Source organism: Lacerta agilis, chromosome 3, assembly GCF_009819535.1.
Source record: "Lacerta agilis isolate rLacAgi1 chromosome 3, rLacAgi1.pri, whole genome shotgun sequence".
Taxonomy (NCBI): domain Eukaryota; kingdom Metazoa; phylum Chordata; class Lepidosauria; order Squamata; family Lacertidae; genus Lacerta; species Lacerta agilis.
The window spans coordinates 30,531,030-30,556,409 of NC_046314.1; the positions used below are offsets into that span (position 1 = coordinate 30,531,030).

General features: G+C 40.7%; 1 protein-coding gene across 2 annotated transcripts in view; it reads right to left on the reverse strand.

Moving 5' to 3' along the window:
- BMP5 (bone morphogenetic protein 5) overlaps window positions 1-23,255 on the reverse strand; it is a 52,065-nt gene extending 28,810 nt beyond the window's left edge. Inside the window, exons 1-2 of one of the 2 annotated variants that reach the window (XM_033143172.1) lie at window positions 22,613-23,255; window positions 21,984-22,351 (exon numbers count right to left, since the gene is read on the reverse strand). In XM_033143172.1, the coding sequence (XP_032999063.1) occupies window positions 21,984-22,351; window positions 22,613-22,623 (379 nt within the window). In that variant the 5' untranslated portion in view covers window positions 22,624-23,255. Of the gene's footprint in view, window positions 1-21,983 lie in introns of both variants that reach the window. The other variant, XM_033143171.1, reaches the window with a different exon arrangement.
- Window positions 23,256-25,380: the final 2,125 nt, after the last annotated feature.

The window sequence follows — 25,380 nt, forward strand, 5'->3', positions numbered from 1 at the left end:
TTTTATTGCTAACAAGAAACTTCAACAGATATGTATAAATAGGTCATCCTGCTGTCATAAGATAGGGAATGTGAGAGAAAAGAAGCAGGAAACACCTGATTTGGGAGCTCTATTTCAGGCTGAAGGGGGGGGATGTACCGAGATTAACTTGCCCTCTTTACAAAGACGCAACCACACTTAAATGCCTCTTAAGAAGCTGCAGAACTGTCTTAGTGAAATTAAAACATTGTTACATTAGCACTGAAATGTTTTTCAATGTGTTCAAGGAAACGGAGCACATCATGTTTTATGAGTATACATATTTTGGGGAATATGTGCTGTTCAAAGGGAAGCCTCCTGGTGTGGCAATCAATCCTTGATTCTTTTCAAGTTTTCAGGGGACGTCAGGGAGAGATAACCATGTTCAGACAAGTGCAACGGAGCCCAAGTCAGATGCTCCCTTCTCTTTAACCCTGTGTAGTGGTTAGTAGCGGTAGTCTCGTAATCTGGGGGACCGGGTTCGTGTCTCTGCTCCTCCACATGCAGCTACTGGGTGACCTTGGGCTAGTCACACTTCTCTGAAGTCTCTCAGCCCCCACTGTTTGTTGTGGGGGAGGAAGGGAAGGGAAAGGAGAATGTTAGCCGCTTTGAGACTCCTTCAGGTAGTGATAAAGCGGGATATCAAACCCAAACTCTTCTTCTTCTTCAGTTATTGGAGCTGAACAGGAACTATTAACATGTGTAGGGGGCACAGAGCTTTGTGCGCCAGCCTCATCCGCAAAATTTTTGTGTGCAAGTCCTGTCCTGTGTCTCCAACTTTCCTATATCTTGAGCCGGGTAGGGCTGAAGAGGACTCCTTGCATGCATTTGCTGGAACACAAGCATGCAGAATCAGAAAATCTGAGAAAGCACGTTTCCCAATCACACAGATTTTCTACTTGCATTCAACTGAAATTTGGTAGGAGCCCCTTTCAGATCTTCCCTTTCAACACAGGAATGTATGGGACTGACCAGGTGTGGGTGTTGGGAGTTGTGTGCAGAGCTACCTGCCTCCCACTCATAACAATGTTTCCTGTCCAAATGTTGCCTTGTGATGGCGGAATGGGGAAGGAGGCAGATGGGAACAATAGGTTCCTGCCTATTTATTTTATTCCAGTCAACAATATTCAAATGCCACTTACTAGAACAAAAGGCCTCTAAGCAGGTTTACCAGAGTCTCGAATATTAATTTAAAATGCCAATAGAACAAACAAACATGAAAAACAAGATACTGGGGGGAAATTAAAGTAGGAAATAAAACCAGGAATTTTAAAACACTTATAAGCTTTAGAAGACATCTGAAGGCAGCCCTGTATAGGGAAGCTTTAAATGTGTCCTATATTATTAATGTTGTTATATATGTGTTTTTTTAAAATCTGAAAATGCAATTGTGAGCAAGACCTGATATTAATTCACATGCATAATAGCTCTAACACTTTACAAATGTCCCCTTGCTTTCTGTTAGGACAGCTTTATATGACTCTTAAGTCTATTAAATATTATGTGATAGCGGATGGCTGAACCTGACTCACTATATTCTCTGCAGAAGCAGAAAAGTAAACCAGTCTGTACCAACCACCTCTGGGTGACGGAGGTTACTGTAAGCTGACACAGAACAAAGTGCACATGTTTACATCTTGAACCCAATGAAATGATAGTTTATCTTCAGTGAATACTTTTGGTTATCTGACAAGCTCAGGTCAAAGGTCTCAAGAGTTTCCTCTTGAAATTACTGAGTGCTCTTTCTGATGAATGATAATTAAAAGCAGAGGCTGGAGATATCAAATGTGGTAAGTGACAGATAAGTCCCAGATAAATGCAAGGACTCTGGTTCCTACACACTCAAAGGGCAGAGGCCCCAGGAATTAGCTATTGTGTTACTGGGAACAGGCAGAAACATCAAACAGCTCTCTGTCCCTTTCTCTATCTCCCACCTTCAACCTGCTCTCACCCACACGTCTTTGGTTCTTCTTCTTCAGGAATCCTAAGTGACGCATGGGAAAGAACAAACTTCCACAAAGTAGAAAAGGGAAATAGATTGGAATGAAGGATTACATGTATTTTTCTTCTTCTTCAGGCACTTTAAATCAAAAATATATGAGCTGTGATTGCTTGAATATATTATGCACCATGCTGCCAATATTTAAACTCATTGAATTACAAAGCTAAGAGCGGAGCAAGAGGCCACCAAATCTAATCCCTTGTCCAAGGTGGAAGTATTCACATATTAGCCCCCTAGGAATAACCCACATAATCCAAGCCATAAACTTGGGGCTGTGTGTGTGCCACAATCCCATAACAGCGTTGCCTCCAGCTGCAGGTGGTTCTAGTGTGGGTCAGCCAGAGTCCATAGGGGTCAGTTTCCTGATCTGCCACAAGAGAGGTTCTGCTTACATGCCCCTCCGCCTGCCAGCAAGACAATTTGGCTGCAACCTGGATCAGTTGAACGTGGATTACTCTGAAAGCAAGGTCACACTAGTTCCAGAAATGCAGCGCCAAGAGCTAAGTCAATGTTGAACAAATCATACCGAATTGTCAGAGCTAGGACAAATGGTAAAAACGTGATCTCCATCTCGTTCTGGTTGGACCACAACTTCTAAAATGCACGTACTGTATGTAGGAATCGGTGTCTGGTGGTCAGCTTGTTTTTGTTCGCATCCCTATGCTCCAAACAGAAATTAGAAACAAACATGGCAATTGAGAACTGGCTTAAAAAGACTTTACATGTTGCACAAGTTATCATCTGTGTGTGCTATGGGGAACTGCAGATCCTGAGGACTATGTGGGTATTTGGTGGACCTTCATAACATATCTTAATAATCACCTTCTTTCAATATACTGCCCACAAAATATGGCTTCATCTGGAAGTAGCTTTAAGTAGTATTTTTCCCTAGTTTTGCACACCTGTTACTTTCCTTGTTTGCCTATTTCAGTGTTTTTCAACCACTGTTCCGCGGCACACTAGTGTGCCGCGAGATGTTGCCTGGTGTGCCGTGGGGAAAATTGAAAAATTACTTTATATATAGTCAATATAGGCACAGAGTTAATTTTTTTTTAACATTTTCTAATGGTGGTGTGCCTCGTGATTTTTTTCATGAAACAAGTGTGCCTTTGCCCAAAAAAGGTTGAAAAACACTGGCCTATTTCCCCCCTGACTCTTTTCCTTACAATTAGATGTTAATCTTTCATTGGGCTTTTAAAAATATAAATGTCTAATATATATATTCAGTATCTGGAAAAGTGTACAGCTAAAGCTTTTACTGTGTTATCTTTTTTAAAAAAGATTACGTAATATTTTAGATTTCTTTTAGAGCCTAAGGCTAAATTGGTTCATAGAGTTTTAAAATATTCAGACACATTATAGATGCATCCGGCTGGTGCTGCTGCTCGAGCGGCAGGTCGTGGGGCTGCCCGACCCGCCATTCGCTTGCTGGCTCACAGCAGCGCCAGCCAGATCCACTACGCATGCCCGGAAATTTCGGGCATGCACAGTGCATCCAACACATCGTAGCATCACAATGCATGCGCCATGATGCCCCGCCCCCAGGGGGGTGCCTCCACGACAATGCCCCAGCCGGCGAAGAGGCTTCCTACGCCACTGCAAGCAGCTGCATGTCACATGGCTGGCAGGCAGCAAAATGAGCAACAGATGATTATCACAATTTCAGTTCCCACCCCAACACACATACATTTTTTTTAAAGAGTTCCTGCCTACCTACTGTTCCATGTGGCTGACAGGCAGCAAAACAGATAGAGCAGGAAATGGGTGGATCCTGCACTTCTTCCTCCACTGTTACACAAATGCACACACTTCCCCCTGAAGAGCTGCTACCTGCTGCTTCTTCCACAAGGCCCGTGGGCAGCAAAGCAAAGTGAAGACTAACAGCCCATGCCACTTATCCCCCCCCCTTTTCACAAAGCTCCTCATGGACAAGAAAGCTTCCCCTCCTCTTCAATAAGCCTTTGGCCCTGCACTGGCAACCCCATCCTAATGGAGCAGCCTCCAGTGACTTTAATCTGGGAATAGGAGAAATGGAGAGGAAACAGTGCAACAAACTAAAAAACTAGAATTCAACCATGGTAAATCATTTGCCAACAAAGGTCCGTATAGTTAAAGCTATGGTTTTCCCAATAGTGATGTATGGAAGTGACAGCAGGACCATAAAGAAGGCTGATCACCGAAGAATTGATGCTTTTGAATTATGGTGCTGGAGGAGACTCTTGAGAGTCCCATGGACTGCAAGAAGATCAAACCTATCCATTCTGAAGGAAATCAGACCTGAGTGCTCACTGGAAGGACAGATCCTGAAGCTGAGGCCACCTCATGAGAAGAGAAGACTCCCTGGAAAAGACCCTGATGTTGGGAAAGATGGAGGGCACAAGGAGAAGGGGACGACAGAGGACAAGATGGTTGGACAGTGTTCTCGAAGCTACCAACATGAGTCTGACCAAATTACGGGAGGCAGCGAAAGACAGGAGTGCCTGGCATGCTCTGGTCCATGGGGTCACAAAGAGTCGGACACAACTAAACGACTAAACAACAACAAAATCATTGTAGCCAAAGGTATCCTCTCAATGAGCAATGTATACTAATAACTGGGGGGGGGGGCTGTCAGATGCAGAGGGCCCTAATTTTGCACATAATGTGCATATCTATATATCTGCCAGTACAGACTCCAACTAGCATATGATTTAGGCCTGTACTTCTGTAAACCCACTAACCCTAAACCTGCCTTTATTAAAGAGTGCTCTCGGTCTCTTTACTTTTCGCAATTTTTAAAGTCCCCATTTAAATCACCCTTGTGAAAACAACAACGTATCTCAATTAAGGAAACCATATCACCCCATAAAGCAATGTTTCGATGAAAAGTTAATTTGTAAACATGTGTTATTCATTCCATTTATAATTTCCTTTCACTTTCCAAGTCATATGTAGCTGTTTTGCAAGTCAAAACAAGCGCTACGTTGCAGCTGCCTCCCTAATTATTAAATTCTGGAAGGCATTACAGTTGTTGATTTTAAGTGGGGGAAATGACACCTTGTCTTTCCTTACACTAGTCTGATCCTTACCAGCATCAGAACGTTTAAAATGAATGAATGAATTGGCTTGATAAGATGTCTGGAAGCCAGAAATCAAGGAAAATATTAGTACTGTAACACAGATAGTACAAAGCTAGATATTTATAGATATTTCTTAGAGCCTGCTGAACTCTGTCCATTCCTTTGTAGACTAATTAATATATTTTAGCTGCTGTATTATGACATTATGTGTCTCAAGATCAAAAAGCGTCCATATCACAGAATCATACAGCATTAGTCAGTGGTTCCTAAATGTTTCTCCCCATGGACCACTTAAGTGCTGTTATCATATTTGCAGACATGCCACAGACGCTTGCAAACCACTTGGTGGTCCATGGATTGCAGTTTGGGGATCTTTGCCCTAGAGTACTAATCTACAAAGACTCTCAAGTGCTCCCAGCATGGAGCCCTCCTGATGTTGTTGGCCTACAGCTTCTATCAGCCCCAGCCACTATGGCCAAAGATAAGCAACAGCAGGAGTTGCAGTCCAGGAATCCACTGGGTCCATCTATTCTAGAATGTAGCTGACCCATAGCAATACAGCAGTGTGCTTTATTTCAGAATATTTCACATTCATAAAATTTGACAGAGCAGGCCCCATCACTTCGGTGGCTGGCTTTGGTTTCATTTCATTTTTTCATATGACTACTTTATTCAGTATGATATAGGCACAAAGATTTTTTTGACCTCCTAGATGAATAATCCTGGACTACCCTAACACCTGCCCACTCTGCATATGCTCCTGTGTATGGTGATCTGCAAAAAAAGGAGGCGTCTTAGTAACCTCCCCCTCATCCAAGTTTCCCTATTTTCCAGGGACAGCCCTGGATTTACAGAAGCCATCCCAGTTTCTGATTTGATCCCAGAACGTCCTGCTTTTCCTTAGGATGCCCCTATTTTCATTGGATAATGCTGGAGGGCGTGGAGTTATGCAACCCCCCCAAGCCAAGGAGATAAGTACTTATACAATATTTAGAAGACATCTAAGGGAAGTTTTTAAATGTTTAATGTTTTATTATGTTTTCATATATGTTAGAAGCTGCCCAGAGTGGCTGGGGCAACCCAGACAGATGGGCGGGGTATTATTATTATTATTATTATTATTATTATTATTATTATTATTATTATATAGGACGTCCGTATTTTAATCGGAGAAATGTTGGAGGCTATGCATCCTCTAGACCAGGAAGTAAAATGATTCACCCTGTTACATGTAACAGGATTAGCAATCACATTGTAGGTTCTTAAAATATTTAAATACCTGGTTGTGGGGTGGAGTGTCCTCAGGAATGAAGCATGAGAGGGGAAAGGTTTAATCCTTCTCAGCAGGACAGAGTGAGATTTTTAAATCAATACCGCAAGGGGGGGGGGGCTTAAACCTTGCTTCCCTGGATGCTGTGCTTCCAAAGACAATCATCTTCATCTGATGCACCTCTTTCCTTCCTGATTGCTACTTACATTAACACCGTGTGTAGTTTCTTCTTATAAATCTTCCCAGTCAGCAAAATTCAGCTTAAATAGGGGCCTTTCGTGAAGCATTGCTGTGCTCTGGGGTGGGAATGCATTTGAGGGTGTAATTCTGGATCACACTCTGTCACAAAAACCCAGATCCGTCAAAACTTCAATTCTCAGAAGATAGCCAGTTTTCAGACTAATCCCACTTGCTCCCGTGCTGAAATCTGAGGGGTCATGTTAGCTTTGTACTGTTCTGTTTCTCCATAAAAAAACAACACCATTGGCAATTATTATAAGCATTTTAGGTGCTGATTTGCCAGATCTTAGCAACATACTTCCAAGACAGCTCCAGCTCATTTGCTAACTTTGCAAGAAGACTTACTTCACAAATTTAAATAGATCTAAAAATACTAGCTTCTAGATAGTTCAGACCAAAAGTCTTGCAAACAGATCTTGCCAGTCCTTAGACCTGAATTGCTGTGGGATCCCAGTCAATTTTACTTTTGGAATTTAATTAAATAAAAGCCTTTAGATCACAAACTAGTTCCCTAGGTCATAAATACACAAAGTATGGTACACTCAGGCTGTAATACCAATTTCCCTCTTTCAAAACAGAGAGCCCTCTAAAGAATGATGCTAACACTACCTTTTCAGTAAGGAAAACTTAGAGAAATTAATATCATTCAGGTATGGATCAGAATACACTAAAGCTCCTGTTTCAAGTTGGGAAGTCACATTTTCCACATTTACTTAATGTCCTGTTAGGGAGCCAGCTTCTGCTATACTGTTCCTGATTAGTAAAAGGGTAAGGTGAGTCTATAATTGCCTATAAGTCAAATAAATTATTCAGCCTGCTAAGGTTGAAAAATAAGAGGAAAATCAAGTTCACGTTATGTTGCTTTGGTTACAGTCTACTGTTTTCTACTTGACTTTACTTTTGTTCAGTAGCAAAAAAGAAAGACCCATTAATAGCAGAGTCTTCAAAAAACCTACAAGTGAGCATGTCAGTTCAAATCAGCCTGGAGATTAGTGAAATACACACACAAAAATATAAATCTGCTTGACACCTCCCACCCAGATACAATGAAGGTTCAGAAATCTTCACTGCTATTGAATGTGTCAGGTTCTTTGCAAAGCACTGATTCCAATAATACTCATAACTCATTTTCCTTGAATTTTTTCATAGCCAGGGTCTGCTCTTACTTACGCACCACCTCACCATAGCATTTGACTTCCATTCAGCTAGAGAAAAAAACAGTCATACAATTTCTGAATCAGGTATGCGTCAATTTGAAAATTTGCGTGGACCAGTTGTGAAAAGAATATAGCTCAGTGGCTGAGCATCTGCACAAGGTCCCATGTTCAATCCCTGGTAGGCCTGTGCAAGGCTGGAAGAGAACTTTTGAAATTCTGGAGAGCCACAGCAAGTCAGTAGAGACAATGCACTGGTTGATCTGCATTGATCTGTAATGATCTGACTCCGTATAAGGTGCCCTCCAGTGACCCAGTGTTCACTGGTTTTGAAGCTAATAGAATATGTCAGGGCATATTCATTTTAAGAAGCACTTCTTGTTCTCAAGGACTTTTGCCTCCTTCAGAAGATCAGCATAAAACAGAGATGGGAAACCTGTGGTCCCTTCAGATACTGGACTAAGACTCCCAGGGCTGGATTAACCATTAAGCAAAATAAGCACATGCTTAGGGCATCAAGGGGGCACCGCCGAAATTTTCCATTGCCAGATTTACCATGGACACACCAAAGTCTTTCAAGTGCTGAGCATACATGCCAACTCTAGGAACCGGGGCACTTTTGCTCCCAATTTATTTTTAAAGGGGGGCATCGTCCCCTCATTTTTCAGAGGGTATTTAGCTCCACCCCCTGGCTTCTCGCAATGTCCTGTCAGGCCCTCTCAATCCTCAGCAGAAGCTGGTGCCTGGAGTGCTTAGGGCGTCTAAAGCTTTCCAGCCCTGACAACTCCACCATCCCTGACCATTTGTTGTGTTGGCTGGTGCTGCTGGGAATTGGATTTACAGCCGCAGGTGCCCCCATATCCCTGATAATAAAGTATCATAAAAGTAGGCATCCCTTTCTGCGCAATACTTCAGTTCTAAGGGAAGTGCCATCATATTTTAAGAATGGCAGCAGTCGTTTGATCATCCCACCATTGTTACAAAACAATAAACCATCTAGAAAACAGTCCCTTGATCATCAGAATTAAGGGAAATTCCCCACCCCCCATACACATTCTTGCAATCTACAGCTAATTAACTATACATTTGAATTAGTGAACACTAATCCTCAGATGACTATAATTGTGTGATGTTGCTCAGGAGTCTTGCCTGCTTCTATAACAAACAGCTTTTTAAAAGTGAAGAATGTGCACAGATTTTGAATGAAAATGTGTGACCCTTTTGTATCACTCTTAAGAGCTCCCCTTCATCCCCATACAAAGTACAAAGTAACATACGTACTAATCCCTTGTTTTAAATGCTATGGATGCTTTAATTTTACAAAAGGACATGGATATCTTTGCGACTGATCTTGAGCATGCTTAAAACTCCTTCCCCCCCCACACACACCTGAAGCCATGTGTTTGCTGCTGCTTCCATGACTACGGCTACATTGGGAAGGCTTGAACATTTCCACCACGTGGTTTCACTTTACACTGTGTTTATATAACATGCAAGAGACACTTGCCCCCTTGAGAGAAGCATCACTTGCATATTATGTAAACAGACTGTAAACCAAAAACACATGGGACTGACATTTTTAGATCTTCCTAGACTAGCATGCACATTGTTTCAGGTATGTGAAATGGATATACAGTATAAGAAATAATTTATATTGAAATGAGCAGAGCTTGTTTTAAAGTAAACGTATTTACCAGCATCCAGGTCTTAGAGGTGCACAACATTACCATTTTTATTCATTTGGTCAAAGCGCTAACGACTTGAAGCCAAAGAGCTTTCAGCATTTGGAATATACACAGAGGCTGGAAAGGCCATTGAGGACTTCCTGGAGGTACTGTATTAAAAGGTAAAGGGACCCCTGACCATTAGGTCCAGTCGCAGACGACTCTGGGGTTGCGGTGCTCATCTCGCTTTACTGGCTGAGGGAGCCGGCGTACAGCTTCCGGGTCATGTGGCCAGCATGACAAATCCGCTTCTGGCAAACCAGAGCAGCGCACGGAAACGCTGGAACGTACCTATTTATCTACTTGCACTTTGACTTGCTTTCGAACTGCTAGGTGGGCAGGAGCAGAGACCAAGCAATGCACACAAAGACACACACATAAGTCCTTATCTCCAGACAGACAATACATCCTGGACTTACTTAGAATCAGAGAGTTGTGCCATTGTTTTGTGGCAGAACACACATGTTGCATGTACTGGAGCCCAGGTTTGGTTCCTGGCATCTCCAGTTACAGTTGTACCTTGGAAGTCAAATTGAATCTGTTCTGGAAGTCCATTCAACTTCCAAAACATTTGGATGTTTGGCTTCCCAAAATAGTTTGCAAACCAGAACAGTCACTTCCAGGTTTGTGGCGTTCGGGAGCCAAAACATTCAAGCAATAAGCTGTGTGAAAACCAAGGTACGACTGTATTTTAAAATTTAAAAGGATCAAAGAGCACATAATAACAACTACAATAATAATAATTTTATTATTTGTACCCCACCCATCTGACATGATGTGAAAAGACCTCAGCCTGAAACCCTAAAGAACTGCTGCCAGTCAGAGTGGACAGCACTGGACTAGGTGATCAGATAGTTTGACCTGATGTAAACAGCTTGCTATGTTCCAGATGGATTCTCCTTGTGACATCTACATGCCTCAGATCAACCCTATCTGCACTCAAGTGCAGTTGCTGATTATTCAAAGGGGCTACATCCCAAATAATGCTCTCGGAGAGCATTCCAACTCCAAAACAAACAAACAAAAAGGAAAGCCTTTTATCACAATAGGAAGACAATCTCCCTCTTCAAAAAGAACTTGATCCAGAGTTTCTCTAAGATTTTGAAACTACTATGCCACCCATCAGACTAAAGAAATAACCTCATGAGACTGGGCTTCATTACAACATTCGCTAATATTAGCCTTCATATCCTCTCCGTAAGGCTTTAAGAACTTTCATCCACATTGCAAAACATTAAGACAGGATGCAATTAAGTAAAATTAACAACAGGGGTCAGATGGTCAGCAGATAAAAATTGGAATCACGGAAAATGAATCCACAGTATTGGTTTTTGCTTTTGCTTTGTTTTTGTTTTTAAACCAAGCAACTAAAAAAACAAAACAAAGCAATTTCAATTTAGGCAATTCAGTTTTCCTAAATTTAGTATGCTGTATTTTGCCTTCCTGATTAAATACATAAAGGTTGCAATCCTTAGACACATATCCTAGAGATGAAGCCACGTTTAACACAATGGGACTTGCTTCCAAGTAACCAGGCATATGATTGCACTTTAAAGCCGCATACACACCCGATCTTTAAAGCACATTAAAAGTACAAACCGTAGTTTGCTAAGGATGTTGAGAATTGTAGGTATGTGAGAGGTAAACTACAGTTCCCATAATTCTTGGGAGGGGGCAGGAATGTACTTTAAAGGTCTAGTGTGTAACAAAATAAAAAATTAAAAATTCCTTCCAGTAGCACCTTAGAGACCAACTAAGTTTGTTCTTGGTATGAGCTTTCGTGTGCATGCACACTAAATCTGTGATTTGTGTGTCTGTGTATCTGAAGAAGTGTGCATGCACACGAAAGCTCATACCAAGAACAAACTTAGTTGGTCTCTAAGGTGCTACTGGAAGGAATTTTTAATTTTTTTATTTTGTTTTGACTATGGCAGACCAACACGGCTACCTACCTGTAACTAGTGTGTAACAGATAGCAATATTGCATTATAACTTTTGCATTCTCTGTATTCACTTGTAGTAGCACTAACTTTGTCCACCACAAACATGACACTTGCGCAATACTTAGAAACCCAGGAATCATTTTTTTTTTAGCACTGTTGAGCAGACTCTTATATTAATTTAAGCAGTTAAAACACATATATAGGCTGAAGTCAGTAAATTCATTCAGACAATGGACTGATGTGTTCCCATTTCCAATTTAGCACTAACCATGAACCACAGAGCCTAGGGCTTGCCAATCGGAAGGTCGGCGGTTCAAATCCCCATGACAGGGGGAGCTCCTGTTGTTTGGTCCCAGCTCCTGCCTACCTAGCAGTTCGAAAGCACATCAAAGTGCAAGTAGATAAATAGGTACCGCTCCGGCGGGAAGGTAAACGGCATTTCCGTGTGCTGCTCTGGTTCGCCAGAAGCTGCTTATTCATGCTGGCCACATGACCTGGAAGCTGTACGCCGGCTCCCTCAGCCTATAGAGTGAGATGAGCGTGCAACCCCAGAGTCATCTGCGACTGGACCTAACAGTCAGGGGTACCTTTATAGTATGCCATGACATCCAACTTGGCAAATTCTGCTAAGTGATTCCTTCCAAACCACAAGCAGAATCCATGGTTGGAATTGGGAGTGCAATCTTTAATTTGGAGTGAATTGTGTCATCTGCAGAGTCAGGTGTCATGAGAAACTAGGGTTAGTGCTGAAAAGGCATGAGTTCAAACCTATTCAGGAGGGAGGGGAGGAGGACATATGGCAGCCCATGGCTAAAACCTGATTCTCGTAACCAGGGACAGGGAACCTGAAGCCCTCCCTATGTTTTTGGGCTACAACAACTCTCATCATTCTTGACCATTGGTCATGCTGGCTGGGGCTGTTGGGAGTTGAAACCCAACAACGTATGGAAGGCCATAGGGTCTGCTACTGTACTCTGAAATATGGTATGCAGAGTGCTGTGAATCAAGTCAATGAATTAAAACAATACATCAAAATCCCCTTTTAAAGATGCTTTGCAAGGATGTATAATTGAAACATAAGCAAGAAATTTTAACTATTGAAGGATACATCCCAGTTCAGTTGCTCATAAGCAGAAACAGGTTACTCTTGGAGATTTTATAGACACTGAATCCAGTCCAGGCATTCCCAAACTCGGCCCTCCAGATGTTTTGGGACTACAATTCCCATCAACCCTGACCACTGGTCCTGTTAGCTAGGGATAATGGGAGTTGTAGTCCCAAAACATCTGGAGGGCTGAGTTTGGTGATGCCTGATCTAGTCTTTCTGTTTGGGGAACAGGGTCTCCAAAATGTGTTGCCTCCTCCAATAAGAAAGGCACTTAACTCCTAACATTGTCCAGCTGGACAGGAGGAGGAGGATATATTTTGTTTATAAATAAGAAGTCAGGTTTGGGCAGAAATGGAGTGTTGTACAGATTATTTGGGTGAAATTTCTTGGCAAGGCTGAGACAAAACTTAAACGTTTTGTCTTATTATGTTGAAATGCAGCTCCCAGTTTTCCATATTGTTTCACTGCAACTCTTCTCATTGCCCTTTTTCTATTTTACCTTTGCCACCACAGTACAGCTCCTTGGCCATGTTTGTCCAGTCTACTGTTTTAATTCTATTGGCCGGGATGACCTATGTAGATATTTGGTATGTCCAACGTGAAGACTTCACAGATGCATGGAAACAGAACAACCGTGTGTTGTGAGTGACAGTGAGAAAATAGGATTTGGCACTATAGGGACAAAGAAGGAAATGGAAAAAAGAACCAGCACAGTATAGGAAAATAGGGAGCTGCTGTATCCTTTGTTCCATCTAGCTCGGTATTGTCTATACCAGTGCCATTTTTCTTGAAAGAAAGGTGCTGGAATTCACCTCTTTCTCTTAGAATGGCAATGGCATCCACCTGAGAGGTGCTGGAACTGAGTTCCAGTGAGTTCCCCCTGAAAAAAGCCCTGGCTTACATTAACTGGCAGTGCTACCTGGAGATGCTGGCAACTGAAGCAGGGACCTTCTGCAGAAAAAGCAGACCCTTCACCACTGAGCTATGACCTGCCTTTAGCCTCAGCCAAGAGAACAGAAGCGTTCTAAACACCATATAAACAGCATGAATATTTGCCGGGGGGGTTGGTAGCATCTTTTCATAATGGAGGAATAGTGGGGGGTTCCCCCCATGGGTTGTTTATTACATGCCACACTTTCTTCAAACTACAAGGTAGGTTACCAAACAGATCAATTAAATGTAGCCTAATAGCCTGCAAACAAACAATGATGTTTAAGAAATATGTGTCTCAAAACAAAGAACTTAACATGAAACACCCTACCGTCAACTTTGCACAGAAAACATCTCAATCTTCAGGGCAAAAATTGAAAGTCCCTCCAACACCACTCCACCAAAACAAACTAACTGGTTGTCAGGACTGACAGGTTTTGCCTGCTATAGCACTCATGTGTTTTATAGGAATCTTTAGCCAGGGGTGTTATTTTAAGAGATGAGCAAATGGGGAAACCCCATGGCCCAGCCAATAAAATATGAACTTTAGGTGCAATGAAGCACTCATAAATATGACTCTGAACAAGGGGATTCATTGTTTTGACTGACCTCCTTTTTTGTTTCTCTTCTGATCTCAGCCTCTCTGTGTGCGTCATGGCAGCCCTCATCCTTTAACCTGTGGTTTTTAGAAAGCTAGCTACTATGTTATTTATGGCCAGAAGCATTAGTAGCTGCTCTGTGTACTCCCTGCATGCACACATACTGAGGTGGGATGGGGTCTTTTGGTGTGTGTGTTTAACTTTGCTGGGATGAAAGGATTTGCCTCTGGTACTGAGGTGGTTGCTGTACTTTAAAGAGGTCTCAGTAATTCGGATCCCTCCCTCCAGTACTAAAGCTGTGATCTCTTCCCCCCCCCCCCCCGGCTGCTCTCTTTTTAACATACTGTCATATTTTATTGTTTATTTCACTTTTCCTAGAATATTTTTTTCCAATGTACCACCCTCATGTTATCCCACTACCCACCAGTTTTCTGAAGGCAGCTCTGTATGGGAAGTTTTTAATGTTTTATTGTGCTTTAGTATTCTGTTGGGAGCTACCCAGAGTGGCTGAGGCAACCCAGTCAGATGGGCAGCATACAAAATTATTATTATTATATTATTATTATTATTATTATTATTATTATTATTATTATTATTATTATTATTGCTGCTGCTACTACTTTTAGGTAAGGGAGTCAGAGAATTCCAACAAAAATGGGAAATGAAGCACAGTAGAAATTGCCGTAGTTCATGTGCTTCTCTGTAGGCAGGAAAGGAAATCACTTACGTGAATATAATCAAGTTACCATACATTGTTTTTAAGTCTGCAAAAATCAGCTACTATGTTTTTAGTCTGCAAGCAACATGTAAATAAGAACTATTTCCTTTATACTGAAATGAATGTAAGGTGAAAGTTACATAAGTTATGTAACTTGCATTAAATGATGGACAGAGAAAATAATATTTGGTGGTAATAAAACTGTAGCACTACAGAAACAGTGCTGGCTGTGATGAATACAGGTTGAAATGGATATCATTGCTTCCCTGCATCCCTGCTTTTAGGTCAAACTTTGCAAGCATTGCTGCAAGCTAAAGGCAAGTTCACATGATCGCTAGTTACACAGAAACATTACCATAGCCTATGTTGTTTCGCCCGTTGCATAATGCAAGTAAAACACACACCATGAAATTCAATTACTGAAAGCTAATTTCCTGTGGTGGTATCTTGGTTCTGTCACTTGGGAGCACATTTGTAAGAATGAGTAACCACAGAAGGATTACAGAAAAATAACACAATTGCAGGGGTTTATCCAAATTGTATCCCAATCAGTGCTTATGTGGTAGAAATATAGCTACTATAGATGTGTGATTTGCACATTCATAACTCCACCCTCATGTAGTCACTGCAGAACACCACAGATTTCACTTTCAAATAGATCCTCTATAGTATTATGGGCTTTGATCTTGTTAAACACTACTTCAGCTCTGTTGTGTTAATGTTTTATATTTACAGAATCCTGGGAACTGTAGTTTGTTATGGATGCTGAGAGTTGCTAGGGGAGCCATTTCAGTCACAGAGCTACAAATCTCAGAGTGGTTTAACAGAGTAAATCTCTCTTCCCAAGGAACTGTAGATCTGTGACAACTCCCAGAACCCTTAACAAACCACACTTCCCAGGGGTCTTTGGGGGAAGACATGACTGCATTAAATACATAGTGCTAATGGAGCCATATACAGCGGTACCTCGGGTTACAGACGCTTTAGGTTACAGAATCCGCTAACCCAGAAATAGTACCTCGGGTTAAGAACTTTGCTTCAGGATGAGAACAGAAATTGTGCGGCGGCAGCGAGAGGCCCCATTAGCTAAAGTGGTACCTTACGTTAAGAACAGTTTCAGGTTAAGAATGGACCTCCAGAACGAATTAAGTTCTTAACCTGAGGTACCACTGTAGTTAACACGGCCTATCTATCAACCAACCAACCAACCAACCAACCAACCAAAGGTTTCTTTGGAAGAGTTTGCAAGAAGAGCCTGAGAAGCAGGGAAAGAATCACCACCTCACCGCTAGAGAGTCATTCTTCATGCAAGCACTTTCCTCACACAGCAAATACCTAATAGCCTGCCTTATTATTTATCATAGCCAGGGATAGCTGTCACAGAGGTCTTTGTGTAGGAACAGGCATGCTGGTTAGGAATATTACGCACCACATGGTTTTCCAGGAAACAAAAGGTTGCATCAACAATCACGAGGTGTTATTATGGATGACTTTAATTGCTATTCACGGTTGCTATGAGGTTTTCTATGTGCATGAGTATGTTTTAGTAAGTAAGACATCCATTGTACCTAACCCACAGCTTCCCGCCCAAGGTCTGTGTTTAGTCTGAAAAAGCAACTGATACTGAAAAAACAAGCGGAACTGTATCAGCCTCTTTCCTAATGGCAAAACTATTAATAACAGTACATATTTTTACACATATGTATGTCCCTTCACCATACACTCCCAGCCATCTGCTATATCAGTTTCTCTAGGGTTATTGGTGATTTCTTTCATATTTTTCTGGCAAACCAAGATGCTGAGTCTCTTTCAAATCCACGAGGAAAAACAAAATAAAATATGTTTTCAAAACACTGCTGGGTCAATTACTTCAGAACAGAGTAAATGTCCTAACTGTACACATAACTCTCACACATATATCTATCTATCTCAAAACTCATTCATTAATGTGCATTGCCTGTTTTCTATACCAAATTTTCAAAATCATTCATGACCTTTCTGACTGACCTGTTTATGTGAATATAATACTTAACCAGTAAATGGAGACGAGGGGCAAAATCAGAAATGTGGGAGAACACTGCCAGGTAAGAGAAACATGCTATTTAACTTGGTTTCGTTTCAAATAAAGAGAATACAATTTTTACAGGTTTTCCAAGGTTACTATGACAATACTTCCCACCTTCACAACCTGAGTTGACCAAGTTTGTGGCAAACATGTTTTCGTGAAAAACTGAATGAGAGGCAACAGGTGTTATGCTACCATGAGCATAAATCAGAATGTTATGAGTACTGGAGAAAACAAAGGTTTGTTTGCTTGCTTGCGGAAATGCTTGCTTTCAAAAAGGAAAAAAAAATCCCACACCTAGCAGTAGCTGCCAATTTTACTGGCAGTTGCAGTGGTATATAAAACTGGCTGTTTCCATGCATAGCCCAAAAGTCACTTTTTTTCCTCATTAGGATAAGAAAGCCCTGCTAATCTGAAGTGGGGCACCACAACCTCAAAACCCTGTCAATTGGCCCTCAGTTTGTACAAGATGTGTAAATCCTAGCATTTGTGCAATGCTTTTCAGGATCCTGGTCTTTCCTTAGTGATATATACATGTGTGTAACTCTTTCAGAAATTTCTTTGAACTATGGAGAGGTATATAAACAATAGTAGTTGGTAAGATGAAAAAGATGAATTAAAAACTCGCATTATTCAGCTTATTCCTGCTGCTTGTAATTGGGGGGGGGAATCCTTCAGGAATTTGATACAGCAAATCTACAGTGGAATCTAACTAAGGGTGGTATTCAACATATTTCTAATCAGAGTAGATCTATTAAAATTAATGGATATTAATTTCAGCAGGTGTACTCTGAATAAAACTTAGTGGAACACTACCCTAATAAATTACTTCCTTGCTTTTCACCCTCAAGCCTACAACTTGACAGTATTGGCAAATAAAAAAAAATTGGGGTTAAGTGCAATCATAGTGTCTACTGAATCTGGAATTATCCATGGGAACAATATGACAAGCATCAATCATCCACTTCCTGTATTTATTTCACTCTCGTAGGAGTCCCATTGAAAGTAATATACAGAATGTAAAGAGCGTTCCACTATTCAACAACTCATTTGTAAAATAAAAAGGTAGCCTAGTTCGCCAACCCCAGTGATCCTTTGAGTTCTATCTGAGTAGATAGTTTTATGTCAGCAATTCACTTAGACCAGGCATGTCCAACAGGTAGATTGTGATCTACCAGTAGATCACTGGACGTCTGCGGTAGATCACTGGTAGATCATTGGCTCCCCCCAAAAAGCTGAATAACTGTGGCTCCCCTAAAAAAAAGTTCAACATTTTGCCTCTTCCCTGAAAAAAACTCAACAACTTTGACCTGAACCCCCCAAAAGGGGGTAGATCACTGCCAGTTTTTAACTCAGAGTAGATTGCAGTCTCTTGGGAGTTGGCCACCCTGACTTAGACACAGCTCCAATGATCACCTGGGAGTGGGGCATTAGACAACCTTTATTTCATTGAATAGAACAGAGCTTATGTACAATTATTATTATTATTATTATTATTATTATTATTATTATTATTATTATTATCATCATCATCAATATTTCCAACCAGGATTGAATCACACATTAGTACAGATTTTGAAAACTCCTTCCACAATGCTGTGTCTCCCCTCCCTGTCTGACAGTGGGGGGGGGGGGCTTATCAAAATCACATGCCAGTTATACAGTTCAGCTTTTAAAGACAGTTCTTTAAAAACCAGTGTACACAACAGAAAAAGTGGTGGGGTGCTAAAACAACCAGATTCAGTGACTGACATGAATTTTAATGAATAAATGTAAGTTAAAAATGGAAATAAATCCCCATATGTTGGCCAGTTTTTACTTCAATCTAGGAGATCCTTTTAGAGGAGAAGCTGGGCACTATGTGGTAAAACTATTCTTGGCTTTTGACTGCCATAATCAGTTAACGGCAATAGTAACAAAGGCATGGATTTACCTATCTTTGTTAAGTGAGGTGTCCTGGTTGTCTCTGAGTACTAGAATACTGAAGTTAATTATTTCTCAATAAATATAAAGGGATTTTGGTGACAATTTCAGTGTTACAAACGACAGCTGAAAGGGAAGAGCAGAATGAGAGGTTTACATTATTATAAACATAAATGAGAATACTACTAGCAGAAAAGAAAACACAATTTAAAAAAAAAGAAAGTATACATTTGCTCTTCTTGAGAAGAAATCAGGATTCAGAGATGAAAAGGCAGAAATAATCTTAATTGCAGATTACTTCGTTTTCCCCTCTAGCTTGATTTAAAAATTAGCATTTCAATAACCTCTCAGGCACTTCTAAATTTCATTAGCAAAGCATGCAAACATTATCAGAAATTATTCTGTCAGAATAATTATTATGACCACCTTTTGTTCCTCAAGGGGGGGATGCCTCATAGTATACACGTCCCTCAAGACTAATTTTATTACCTCAAGCCCACAGAAAACAGCATTTCTAAGACTTAACACTTCACGATTGTTATTTTTAGCATATGGGTTTTTTAACAGTTACAGTTGGCAACGCAGTGATTTATGCAAATTCTTTTATCGCCTCATGGGAGATTAATGTACTGTAATTTGATAATAGCCCTCCACTTAAACACAGTCAGCTCCTTCCAAAACAGAGCAATTTGATTGCAAACTGACTGATAGCTCGAATCACAAAGAACTTCAGTGATACTTCCCATCACAAAGAGCTTCAATTATTTTGTAAAACAAATCTTGCGGAGTTAAAATAAGGACTGCCCATTTCTCGCTCCCATCTTTTCTCTTTTGCACCTTAACCCAGATTGCCTGGTGGTTTTCAGATAAATAATAGAAGGTAGTTGCCTACATGAAGGATTAACCCTGCAATTCTATACAGTACCTTATATGTCTTCTTAGAAGTAAAGACCCACGGCATTCCATGCTGCCAGGTAGGTGAGTATAGGATTGCAGCATAATTTAATTGTATGGCTATGTTTAAAATTAAAATGTTTAGTTAGCTTACATTATGCACGGATATTTTGAAATAAATGTTGCAAAGTGGGAAATGCTTTACAAGCTACCGGTACATAACGCACAACTACAGAGGGGTTAAGAACTGTAGCATATTTTGGGCCAGCTCATAGAAACCTAATAAAGCTTGAAATTTCAATAATGTCTGCACCTATTAACCACAAGGAAAAGGAAAAGCCTTCCATTCCGGATTCCATAAAAAGACTCTGATATGCAGCTGCTTCTTAAAGTGCTTCCAAAGTAGTAGGATATAAGCAATAGCGATTTAGGGAGTGGGTCGGTGGGCATCTAACTCATATAAGAAAAACATTAGTCCGTAAGGCAAACCTTGTAACAGTTTTGTCTGTGCTCTGCATAAACTCTAACCCCCGAAGATCTATGAAGGATTCGGGAGTGGGGGATGTAGGTACAGTACTGTATTTCCTTAATAGCACATTCATTTGCTGAATGATCCTGTTTGAACCAGTGGAGCTCAGTCCTGACACAAGTTAGAGCAAACGAATGTGAAGTGATACATCAATCTACCCCCATCAAGGATCTCTGTTAAAAAGCGCAAATTTAAACACTTGCTTGGTACTTTTCGGAACCCTTGGCTTCCCTTAGCAAATGTGTGTGGGTGTATATAGCCATTTCAACTTTACTTTGGGCACAGGAGTTAAATCAAGGTACAGATAAGGGCAAAGCAAAGGTAACAGTAGTAGGACAACATTTGAAAGGAATGCGAGAAAGGAAACTCCTGAGGAATAGTTATAGGCTACTTACAAAAACAAACAAACAAAAATCCGGGCTGCAATTGCCTTAAAAAGCACACAACAGTACATTCTCAAAGAGATTTGAAATCAGCTTTCTGCTACCAAAGAACTGGCAAAATATTGTTATTCTTACAGCAGATGAACTTTGTCATTTGGTGCTTTCTAGGACATAAGGTATTAGCAACTGAGGACTGGAGTAACTTCACTACAATGAATGGAAAATCAGAAGATGCTGTTTAGAAGACAGAGTAATTGCAAGATATTTCAGGTCATATGCTGGAAAGAATGGCTGTATACTAGGGGAAATATTGTGATTTTTATTTTGAGGAGCTGAACATACACTCCTTACCAGAGAACAACATATGCAAGATATTTCCCCCCCTTGAACTGAAAACTGGCAAACTGGTAAACAACTGCTTAGTAACAACATTCTTAAACTGACCTTTTCCACTACAAGGTGGGCATATGGATCATTATTTCATTATGCAGTGTATTGTAATTATATTCCTCCCTGAATCATATGCTCAAAAACTGAAGACTCTAAAATATGCTTCATTCATTATGTTTCTGATTCTAAATATTTAGAAATAGAATTCAAGTATGCATGTGTGGGGGCTCCCAGACTAGACAAATATGAGAACTTTGGGTATAAACTAACAACAAAGGAAAGGCAGTGCATCCCACAATACAAGAATATTCACCACAGATCTTCCTCTTAGATAGGAAAAGCAACAAAAAATATCACGAGATATGAAATCTATTTAAGGCTGCAATCTTATGCACAATTACTAGAGAACAATAATAACCCACACTACTTATGTCCACAGTAGTTATGTCCAAGTAAAGCTGCACAAGGTAAGGCTGAATCACTATCTATAATCTCTGAAACAACTAAGTTATCTCCCAAACTGTCTGTCCTTTTGCTTCTTCTCCCACACAATTCTGTAACTTTTAAATAACACACTTCAACTTCCTATTCCTTAAAGTTTTGTTTTAAAGTGCATAATCCACCAACTCACGTGCTTATTTTTTAAAAAAGATTTTACAAAAAAAAACACCAAATAAAAACTCTTGCTACTAGCCTAAGGCTACACAACTCCATTACATCAAGGAAAGAAGTCGAGAGAGAGGAGAATTATAAAAACTGACTTTAACATAAACAGTGAGGGAAACCAACACACAGCATGACCACCTACAATGTAACCTGTTTTAAAATTTGCTCAACTTCAGCTTGTATTATTAATACACCTTCCAGGGACCAATTTGGCCATGACAGAAGCCAGCTTCTAGGTCCTGGCTCCTAGCTTGTCAAACACAGAGGAACGTATTTAAAAGGAAGAGAGAAAGAGAGAAAGAGAGAAAGAGAGAGAGAAAGAAAGAAAGAAAGAAAGAAAGAAAGAAAGAAAGAAAAGAGCAACATACCTAAATTGACAAAGCTCATGACCATATCTGCATCATTCAAAAAGTTGGTATCATGCAGGCTAGCTAAGGGAGGGCTCCGTGTAGTCAGTGGAGTTGCGCGAGAGATGTGTATTCTCCGAGAGTATCCATTGGGAGATGCCGGGTACCCCTTCCTCAGCCCTTTGCTCTCTCCGCCTAGTGATCCCCTGAGCGAATACTCCAGTTCTTCAGTATCTTCTTCATTTGTCATGGCATTGTAGAGGTCGAGCATGAAGAGGGGTGCTGAGGAAGCTTGCTTTCCAGGTGAAAATGGCCTGGGTCTGTGAGGCAAGCCCAGGATGGAGAGAATTTCTCTCTGGATCTCTCTTCTTTCATGGTTCCGCAATCTCCTGTAAATGAAACTGGAGTGGACGTGATTGTCTCCTATGCCTCCCTTCACAGAACCCATTAGAATCCAACAATTCCAGAGTAAGCTCACCAGAGCTTTGAGCATAGTTTGGTCCATATTTATATATATATCTCAATATGCAAAATAAATAAAAACAAAAAGTAATCCCTTTCTTCCACCTTCTACTTTTTCATATGAGGTCTGCTTTCCTGGTGGCTGGGGGGTAGGGGGCAAAAAAATAAAAAGGTGAACTGTAAATTACCTATTCTTCATGTCAACGTTGTCATTTCTGAGCACAACATCTTGCTGGTTTTATTTCTCCGCTTATTTAAATATTACAGGATGTGTCAGGGCGCAGTTCTTTCTAAGAAAGCTGAAATTCGGACTTCCAATTTTCCACTGTTGTTACTGTTTTTTCTGCATTGATGGAGCAGAGGACCAGAACTTGGTTAGTTGATGCAGGCATTCCTGTAAAGAACCGTAAAGAACCAGTTTTTGGGGATGTGGTTCTATTAAGCGACAGACCATCTTCAGTCACACAGGCATTCTCAGAGCGGTCTTCTCCTGCAATGTTTTCAACTCAATTAATTAACTGCTTAAGACTCTTCTCCCACCTTTCATTCTTTCCTGGTCTGAGCTGCAGCTTGGTGGTGTAACATCTGATTTCCCCCCCAATAATCAGCTGAGACCATTAACATCCTAAGTTCTCTCCTTAATGTCCAGCAAATCTGAAACATATACCAAACATTTAAAGGCCTTTCCCTGAATTCATTCAGGGAAGGGGGGAAGAGAGAGACGCTGCTGAAAATCCACCCAACCCCTTTGAGTTCCTTAACTGTTATTTCCACCTCTAGCAGGCAAAAACATAGCAGCTCCCTTCAAGAGAGATCTAAAAGCTAATGTAAGCACAACCCTGCTGGGAGAGAAGAGGCTTCTCATTGTAATTTGAAACGGGCAAAGTGAGGGGGGAAATGGCTTAACCCTTCTGTTACCAGACAAAGCTATTTCCACCACCACCACCACCCCTTCAGATTACAGTCCTGCCTCTAAGAGGGCGAGATAATGACCTCTTCAAAAGGAATGTGGCACCAAATATCAATGGAAATAATAATGTGTATGGCACATGTAAAATGTTTTCAAAATCCTTCATCCACAGGATTATATTTTTTATCATATTGATTAGCATAAAATATATTTTTTTAAAAACTTTTAAAAAAACACACAAAAAAAAACCAACCACCTCTCTCCTTGCAATAATTACGGCATGATGCACCAGAAGTGAAGTACTTTAAAATTCCGTTGATATTGTTGGGCAAGGACTTTGAGTGCTGGATGTGTGTTTGTTAATTTGGAAGAGCACGATTCAACAAAGTCAAGCACTCTAAAAACAATCTGAGATTGTGGGGACTGAAAAACATGTTGAAACCACACAGAAAGTAGGTGAAATTAATATGCTTAATAAATGTGCTTAACTTTGGTCAGGTTGTACCCCTTTCAAATAAAGAAAGTTGCATTCTTTTCTACTTAGCCGAAACTCATTTTAGAATGATAAATTAGAAATTATTTACCAGGTGTTGGAAGCAATTTGCTGGACATTTAGCCAATACTCAGTTTCTCTGTCATTACATATTATTAATAGCATCTTGAATTTGTAAAGGTTTGCCCATGGCTGGATCTTGTCAATGTCAAGTCAAATAAATGCAAATGTGTAAATACGTTAAGTTTGCCAAATTATTTGTTTCATTTTTCTGCTTCACAAATTTCAAAAGAAAGGAAGGTATCTCATCAATACAATGAACTTGCCTCTGGAGACGTATGCAGACCTCTGGGTTATACAGAATACTTCATTTGGCAGAATTGATAGGTTTAGGGCTAATTCACACCCACATCTATGTCATTCAGTGTTTCTCCAGTCAGTAGCTCAATCATTGCTAAGTCACAGCTGACTGTGTGAGCTTCTTCTATTGAAGTTAATTATTTTCTGTTTGTAGTGTTTGACCTGTCATTACTATTGCATGCGTGGAAGTCATCACAAAGTGTTGCAGTCCTCAGACGATGAGTCTGCTTGTGTCAGTTCAGCCTTTGCTCCTGCCGGAATAGGTCTGCCCTTTCACTTCAGCAGAAGAAGATATTGGAAGTATGCATCTGTTTCCATCCACCAAATTACACACTTCATTTAACTGAACGGAAAAACACATGGGCGCTTCAGTTATCAGCTGATAAAAGGAAGAAATCTCTGGATTTGGCCAATATAGTATAAAGTATCCAAAATAAAAAATAAGAGGTTGGAGTCATAAGAGGCTGCAGGCAGTTCTAAGGAACCAAGAATGTACCATCTCTGTATTAATAAAAATCGACCCAAGAAATAACATCACCTCATCATTTCTAATCCCCACAAAACCCTTGAAGACCAAGGCCCCCCAAAGAAGAGCTCTACGGAGCAATCTTCCCCAACCTGATCTCCTCCAGATATGGCTGGACTCCAAGTCCCATCAGCCACAGCCAGCATGGTCAGGGATGATGAGAGTTGGGAGTTGAAAACATCTGGTGATCACCAGCTCCATGTTCCTACAAAGGAATGCGAAGTGGCAAGGCTGTTCAAATGGGGGCAGACATTTGTTGAGGAGCATGAGAGTTTAGCAAACTGCTTAGGATCCCTGGGAGCATTGCTGCAGTTTGTGATGTGGCATGGGGTCTTCTGCTCAAAGGCAGGCGGGGGGGGCGAGCAGAGGTCCCATGGAGAACACGCAAGCCCTAGGATCATTTAAAAGGAACTACTGGCCTCAGTTTACAGTATAAACATAAGTGTGACCTGACCTCCTAGCAGCAGCTGATCAGCTTGGCTGGTCTAACTAACAACAGTAACTTGTTTTAAAACATCTGAGTTACATATGATTATGCCGCGTGTCTTCTTAGAAGTCAGAAGCTGAGATTTTAATCTTATAAATAAAAACACTAAGCTTAAAAAAAAACAGAAATGAGGCAAAATCGAGATGCTTTCCTTGAAATGAAAGTTACGTTCTGACTTCA